The sequence below is a fragment of the Papilio machaon genome, chromosome 5 (assembly GCF_912999745.1).
Source record: "Papilio machaon chromosome 5, ilPapMach1.1, whole genome shotgun sequence".
NCBI lineage: Eukaryota > Metazoa > Arthropoda > Insecta > Lepidoptera > Papilionidae > Papilio > Papilio machaon.
This window is the reverse complement of record NC_059990.1, coordinates 9,006,318-9,014,220: the sequence shown is the minus strand read 5'-3', so window position 1 is coordinate 9,014,220 and position 7,903 is coordinate 9,006,318. Positions and strand designations below refer to the sequence as shown.

Sequence of the window (7,903 nt, the reverse complement as noted above, 5' to 3'; positions counted from 1 at the left end):
CAGTAATCCATGATCTGTTCTCCCTTCTGGGTTCTGTAGTATACATGAGTCAAAAATATGGCACTGGCACTGTACATTGCCACTCTTTGAATGAACATGATGTTTGATACAACAAAACACTTAATTGTTATTTTATGTAATCTTTTTTATAATAATGTATACACTACAATTAAAAACGAATTCCACTGTGATTATGCTTTTTCATTTAATTCCACATTTTTCTGTTGCAATTTAGCAATCATTGCTTTCTCTTTGGCTTCCATTCTTGCTTGTTTCTCCTTCTTCCTCTGTTCTTTCTCCCGCTTGGCCAACATCTCTTGGAACCTCTCATCTCTCGGGTCTAAAGTGAAGCCAAAGTGTCTTCGAACTTCTTCAACAAGGCGCTCCTTTTTCAGCTAAAAAAAGACATTCGTTTTTTTAATATTTTGTCTTGATACATAAGTTTTTTATTTACTTTTTTATAAGTTATTGGACATAAATATGTATGTTTAACCTACTGAAATGTACAACTTTAAGCATGGCTTACTGTAATCTATTCTGTTTGAGGAAAAAGTACAGTATGTGTACTTCACCCGTGACTAAACTAACCTTGAATCTTACTAATATTATAATTGCAAATGTTTGGATGGATGTTTGTTACAAGGTATCTGCAGAAAGGCTCAACGGATCTCAAAATGAAATTTGACATAGATGTAGAATATATTCTGGAAGAATATATAGGCTAATAAGTTTTTATTTTTAATTCAATGGAGACAGAGTCGCAGACACAAGCTAATAAACTATAAAATGTTATATTTTTACAAGTTAACAGATTAATTACCTTAGCAGCTTGTACTTCTGCAGTTTTTTTAGCAATCTTGGCATTCAGCTCCTTCTTCCATTGATCCAGCTTTTCAAAATTGGCAGCAACTGCTTTGTCCCTCTCTTCAATTCGAGCTTGTTCTTCTTTCCTTCTAGCTGCTGCAGCATCAATCATTTCTCTTATTGTATAAGGATAAGCAACAGCCTCATATTCTTGTTTTTCTTGAATTTCAGCCTTTGTAGGCCAACATAGACCTGAAGATATTTTTACATTTTACAAAAGATTAAAAAGATATGTTTAATAAAGTAGAAAGGTCTAGTTAATAGAACTTAAACTCTTGAGATTACAAACTTTAATCATTTATTGATAATTAAATATCAAATTGTATTTGGTCTTTGGTGAGCAATATGGCAAATGGTAAAATACTTGTATAGAAATAGATACAGGCTAATATTGATGAATCCTTGTAAGGTAAAGCGAGAAAGTAATCCTTTTCTTCCTTAAATTAGTAAAACTTTAATGTTAACTATACTGCGTATTGTAAAGAATATACTTACTAGGATTGACACCACTTGAAACACCATAGATGCCGTACATTTTACGATTATACTTAACGGTAAGGTGAGCGGTAGATTTAGGTGTTTCATATGGTCTTCGCCCATTTATAAGATTATAATGTGCCGGCGATAGCTTCGACTTGTTCCGTTTCTTCTCAATCTCAGCTTCTCTTGCTTGGACATCATCTGTGTCGTCTATCAAAACTTGCTCGTTTTGTTCAATTTCTGGAGAGGTTGTAGCATATTTACGAAGCGATGCTATTAGATTGCATCGAAGGAAATTTGGTCTTATGGATAAATTCATTTTGTTTCTGTATAAATTTATTCAGTCAAATATTTCTAGAGGTTATAAATTATGAAAACAAATATTTTTTGGTGATTTTTTGACATTGACATTTAGCGGAGAAAAGCATAGATAAAATATAAAGCGATGATGTCTTGGTACTGTGCTTGTGCCTGTGCATGTACATCAATAGTTGAAACGAAACGTTGTTTTAACTTTTCTTTCACCCATTTTCTTTTTTCTCTTGACACTTGACAGTTGTCATTGGAGTTTAGGGTGATTTGTAAATAAATATATTTTGCAAGTTTTATAAAAAAACACAAATTTTACAAGATCAGTGTGATAATTGTGACGATCGTTATATTTTGATAATGACTCGACATGCCAGAAATTGTACAGCTGGAGCTGTATACACTTATCATGAAAAAAAGAAAGACGCCGCTGCTTCGGGATATGGTACTCAAAGCGAAAGAGTTGGTAAAGACTCTGTAAAGAGCTTCGATTGTTGCAGCTTGACTCTGCAGCCTTGCAGAAACCCCGTCGTTACAAAAGATGGTTATTTATTTGACAAAGAAGCTATCCTTGAGTACATAATTGCAAAGAAAACAGAATACACAAGAAAATTGAAACAGTACGAGAAACAACTTAAAAAAGACGAAGCTGAGAAAAAAGAACTAGCGGATGCTGAAAAAGAGGCTAATTTAATAAAATTTATGAGCAGAGAGAAAAATATTTCTAATTCCAGCTCAAGTAGTCAACCTTCTTCATCAAGTTCAGTCTCAAATCTGGCAAACGGCAAGCATAAGGAGCTGCCCAGTTTCTGGGTGCCTTCACAGTTACCTGATGCGAAACTATCAAAAATACAAAAGCCTGACCCCACAGTGTACTGCCCTATTAGTGGAAAACCACTTAAAATGAAGGATTTAATAGAAGTGAATTGGACATTGGTAAAAGATCCTGATGACAAGAAATCATTGATTGCAAAAGAGAACAGATACATGTGTCCTGTTACACATGACATACTAAGTAATGCTGTTCCTTGTGCTATCATCAGGTTAATATATTTTTTATATTAATATTTATATACTTCTCTTAATGTAAAATTAATTTTGAATTTTTATAGGACTACAGGACATGTTGTTACAATGGAGTGTGTTGATAAGATAATAAAGAAAGACTGGTTACACCCACTTACTGGTGACAAATTGAAAGAGAAAGACATCATACCATTGCAGAGAGGTGGCACAGGATATGCTCTTACTAATCAAAATCTTGAAGGGAAGAACGAAAGGCCAGTGTTACAAGCATAACATATTTAGTACTACTGATTTGCTATGGAAGTACAGTTTATTATGTGTAAGTGTCATTAAATTTGAATTTATGTTTACATTTTAAATATATAATCTTTAAAATAGTTTCATCTTTAATTTAAAATGAGTCCTAAGTCTCTGTACCTGTCTCCTTCCATTACAGAACTAGTCATATAGAAAAATGTTGCCATTTATCTAATTACTTTTGCAGAAAAGTAAGATATTTTTTTAAATAAAAAATAAGTATGTTTCAATTCATTGTTCATTTTTATTAATCAAATTAAATACAATTTTTATAATTAAAAAAATAAAAATATCTTTAATTGCAATACAAATCTTTGCTTAATTCTAATTGTTAAATTAATAAAGGTCCAGTTGGAAATCAGCCGCATTGTTCCTTATTTCAGTCGTAGGATACGATAGACAGTCGTTGTCTAAAGATTCTAAAAAATTTAATACTGACTGGTTTTGATTCTCATGGTTATTTTCCCAATCATTTTCATTTTCCTCATTTATACAATTTTTACTTAAATTATCATCTATCATATGCAATAAAGCTGGTTCAATTAATGTATTTGATTTCATCTCATTTTCACTTTGTTCATTCGTAACATCTATAGTCCAGTCTTTGTTCACAAAATCTAAATTATTATCACTAACTGTTTTTGTTGGTATATCTATACAATCATTAAATATTGTACTTATATTTGTATTTAGAGTTTCACTTGATTGTATTTCATTTAATTTACTTTCTATTCCGAGCGGTTTTATCACTTGCACTTCATACTTTGGAATTTTTTCCGGATCAATTTGGAATTTGCAGAAAACAGTCGATGATTGTTTTATAGGTGATGATCGAATGTCGAAATGTGCGCTGTGAAATTGAACATGAGAGGATTTTTTTCCTGGTTCGTTTACATTTTTAAGATTTTTATTAACTATAGGTTCATTATTTAAATTATTTGGTATACAAGGTATATTAGTTGGTTGTAATTCTGTGACGTTTTCTGTAAATGTTATAAGATCATCCATTTTTATTTCAATAGCAGATTCACATTCCGATTCTATTTTTATTTTCTTTGCATTTGTATTTTGCGATTTTTGTTTCCAATTTCTTTTAGATACCGTAGGCCATTTCACAACTGAGTTTATTCGTGCACAATCATCGACTTTGCTCTCATTATTACATTGTTCTTCATTTTTATTTGTCCAAATCTGTGATGGATTGCCTAATTCCGAGTTGAACTGATTGGTCTTTGCGGGATTATGTCTACAATGTCCCTCTTTGTCTTTTACACAACTCAATGCATCCATATTTAGATTGTATTTTCCAGGGTTCATACCAAATAGTCTAGAAATATTTGAAATGCATTAATGTATTTTAAAATTACTCATAAAATTGTTATAAACTATGATAAACGTCAATTTAAATGAAACATTAAACAAGTAATAGCTAAAGCTAACATTTTAATAATAGTGTTATGGTTTAAAGAATTTATTCTCAAAAAAGGAAAGAAAAGGTCACATAAATGATAACAATATCATACATTATCTATCTATATATATAAAAGAAAGTCGTGTTGGTTACACCATTTATAACTCAAGATCGGCTGAATCGATTTGACTGAAAATTGGTGGGCAGGTAGCTTAGAACCAGGAAACGGACATAGGATAATTTTTACCCCGTTTTCTATTTTTAATACCGCGCGGACGGAGTCGCGGGTAAAAGCTAGTATGTAATAAAATATAGTCGCCATTTTAGTTACTTATTTTTTTTTCTTTACTATATATTAAAGGTTTATTTTTAAAAATGTTGTCTGTCCTCATCTGATAATATAACCTAACAAATAGTAGATTATTTATTTATTTACCTGCCAATATCATCATTAATATTGCACAATTTGCCTTCATTTCCATCTACTTTCTTCAACAAACACGGCAGAAGTGATTTGAACTTTGCAATCAACTGCTCCAGCTGTTGTATGAAGATGTTAGCTCGGTCTTCTTCTGAACCACTTTTGATGATAGCCAATAGACAGTGGAACAGATTAGAGTGGACTTTTGCTGGTATATGTGTCGGATGGTTCTCATAGTGCCTCTGAAGACGATACAAGCTACTGAATTCCTGAAAAAAAAAAAAAAAAAACAGAGATTTAACACTGATAGTCTATCTATGTTATTTGTAAGTAGCTTTTACCCGCGACTTCGTCCGCGCGGAATAAAAAAAATGTACACAAGATAAAAAAGTTCCTATGTCCGTCTCCTAGTTCTAAGCTACCTCTCCATCAATTTTCAGCTAAATCAGTTCGACCTATCTTGAGTTATAAATAGTGTAACTAACACGACTTTCTTTTATATATATAAGATATAGATTTAAAGTAAAAGTAGTTAGTTTATATTAATAAACACAAGTTGTAGATAAAAAAGACTAAATGCTGCTAAAAGGTTGAGGTCTTAAGGTCTTTTGCCAAATATAATGAAGCAACAAAATAAATAAAACAGAACTTACTGAGGAGCATTGGAAACAAGAAACAATGGTTCCGTTCTTTTTCCTTGGCTTGTGCGGAGTCTCTTCCTCGGGTGAATGGTGCTTTGGAAGTTTTACCTTTCTACCACTTCTTGTCACTTTTGTCTGCAATAAATGTTAAATTTCACAACCAATCTTTTTAATCTAATATATAAAATTCTCGTGTCACAGTTTTCGTTCCCGTACTCCTCCGAAACGTCTTGACCGATTCTCATGAAATTTTGTGAGCATATTCAGTAGGTCTGAGAATCGGCCAACATCTATTTTTCATTTTTTTTTTAACTGCGCGCGGACGGAGTTGCGGGCGAAAGCTAGTATGCTATAAATTTTAAAATTACAAATGTTACCTCTAAAATGACTGGTTGAACAACAGTTGGTTCATCACAAACTTCCTGACTAAAAATAGGTTTTAATTCCTTCTTTTCAATCTTCTTTTTCAATACATCTTCTTCAATTTCCTTTTTAATTATTTCTTTTTTTGTGTCTGTTTTCTTTTGTGTAAATAATAAGTTTTTCTTACCAACTAGAGTCAAGTCTTTTGGTGATAACACTCTAGAATGAAAATAATATGGTATTAAATATTTTTCTCTCTATCTTTTTTAAATGTTTAAATAATTAAAAGGAGGCAAATGTTTAGACTAGATTAGATTTACTTATTAAATTGGATTGAACATTTTTTGAAAAACAACAACTTGCAATTCTAATATTTACAACTACCCTCAATTATAGAATTATTGTTTGCTAATAGTAAGAAGAGCATCGGTGGCTAAGGGGTTAAGCACTTGACTTGCAATCTGCAGGTCCTGGGTTCGAATCTCGCCATGTACTAATGTGTTTTTTTATTTATGTACATTCAACTTTTTTTTACGGTGAAGGAAAACATTGTGATGCTCTACATATCTGAGAATAAATTCAAAGATATTTGTGAAGTAAACCCGCATTGGGCCAGCGTGGTTGACTATGGTCTAGTCACCCCAAACTTGGGGTAGATTACGAGCCCCTTGGTGGGGACGTATAGTGAGCTGATGATGATGAATAGTAAGATAATTTAAAGTAAAAATTTGAAGTATATAATTTTGACATACTTGTATATATATCGTGTATTAGTCACTGGATCATAAGCAGGTTCCTTTGGTGTGTTCTCAGGCTTGCTGAATATCTTCAAAGCATGGTTCACTATTTTCTTCTGATCGTCATTTAACTCGTTGAGACTGAAAAATATATAAAGGCAAATGTAACGTTAAGAATATAATCACTATTATATGTGAATAAATGGTTAATTTTTGTTGTAAAACCATGTTTTCATTCACTGTTTACATGATTTGTTTTTTTTTACTTTCTCTAATGACCAAGAAATCTTAAATGGTAGAGTTTCAAAAATATTTTTTGTACCTTATATTTTATTATTGAAATTAAGAAGTTACATTCATTTATTTTAGATAAGGGATGATTATTTCATTTTCATAAATGTATATTTGTTAAATACCTGTGGTATGAATCTCCAAGTTTTATTAATTGTACTGAAGTATGTTTGTTTAAGTTTTGACCGCTGAAAAAGATAAAGGGTGTTAAAGTGCCCTAAAATAACTTGTACATATAATACCTCAACAACATTAACATTTTGGAAGAAATATAAAAATTCAACTTTGACTTACTTTTCTTTTGGTTTAATCTTTGGCAACTTCTTTGTTTGTAATGTGGTCGTAGTACTGTTTGGGATATTTTTTAACTTTACAATCTTTCTATTTGGGTCCAATTTGGTAACGGTAGTAACAATATTTTTTGTTGTCTTATGAGTAGCTACAGCAGGTTTCAATACGACATTATTTACTGGTTTATTATATTGTTTACTTTTATCATTCTTAGGTACAAGGAAACTAGCTAGTTTTAAATTGTTTCCGAATATGCTGCTGTCAACTTTTCTCAGTATCTTCGGCTTATGCTCCACATTTTCATCGAGGTTATTTGCTATTTTGCCGCTATTTTCATAAAAACTTTTCAAGTTGTTAGTAGCGGTATTTTGTGCGCTTTCATTGTTTTGCGGTAAGATAAATGATTTAACCTGAAAGTGTATGAAAGATATTATTGTATTATGATAGTAAATAAATAAAACAAAAATATGATAAACACACTTCAAGTACCTGATTAAAGTTGGGATTTTGTATCAGGTAAACAGGCATATATTGACATGAGTTGATAATAATATTCTCTGATGATGAGTTCATAGTTCTGTATTAATCAAAATAATTGTTATTTACCATTTAGTTCATAGTAAAAAGTAAGAATAATTAAAAGGAAAACCTAATAGAGAATATGTAGTGTACTTTTGACGTTACAATTTTTGTTCGGTAATTATAATTTATGTATCCCCCACGCAGATAGTGATGTTGAACGTTACTGAACGTGTTTTCCTGGACATTAAAA

General features: G+C 31.4%; 3 protein-coding genes across 3 annotated transcripts; 1 reads left to right on the top strand and 2 right to left on the bottom strand.

Annotated features, from left to right (window-relative positions):
- Positions 1 to 165: 165 nt before the first annotated feature.
- LOC106709606 (growth arrest and DNA damage-inducible proteins-interacting protein 1) lies at positions 166 to 1,719 on the bottom strand. Its single transcript, XM_014501449.2, has 3 exons — positions 1,360 to 1,719; positions 821 to 1,056; positions 166 to 395 (listed from the first exon to the last, which is right to left on the bottom strand). The coding sequence occupies exons 1-3, from the start codon at positions 1,661 to 1,663 to the stop codon at positions 192 to 194; spliced, it is 744 nt and encodes a 247-aa protein (XP_014356935.2). The 5' UTR covers positions 1,664 to 1,719; the 3' UTR covers positions 166 to 191.
- Positions 1,720 to 1,924: 205 nt separating this feature from the next.
- LOC106709587 (nitric oxide synthase-interacting protein homolog) lies at positions 1,925 to 2,993 on the top strand. Its single transcript, XM_014501412.2, has 2 exons — positions 1,925 to 2,696; positions 2,766 to 2,993. The coding sequence occupies exons 1-2, from the start codon at positions 2,014 to 2,016 to the stop codon at positions 2,950 to 2,952; spliced, it is 870 nt and encodes a 289-aa protein (XP_014356898.2). The 5' UTR covers positions 1,925 to 2,013; the 3' UTR covers positions 2,953 to 2,993.
- A 319-nt stretch (positions 2,994 to 3,312) lies between these two features.
- On the bottom strand, positions 3,313 to 7,801 carry LOC106709548. The gene is made up of 8 exons (XM_045677962.1): positions 7,621 to 7,801; positions 7,135 to 7,541; positions 6,966 to 7,028; positions 6,565 to 6,690; positions 5,827 to 6,031; positions 5,462 to 5,584; positions 4,824 to 5,077; positions 3,313 to 4,303 (listed from the first exon to the last, which is right to left on the bottom strand). The coding sequence occupies exons 1-8, from the start codon at positions 7,702 to 7,704 to the stop codon at positions 3,313 to 3,315; spliced, it is 2,253 nt and encodes a 750-aa protein (XP_045533918.1). The 5' UTR covers positions 7,705 to 7,801.
- Between the last annotated feature and the right edge of the window lie 102 nt (positions 7,802 to 7,903).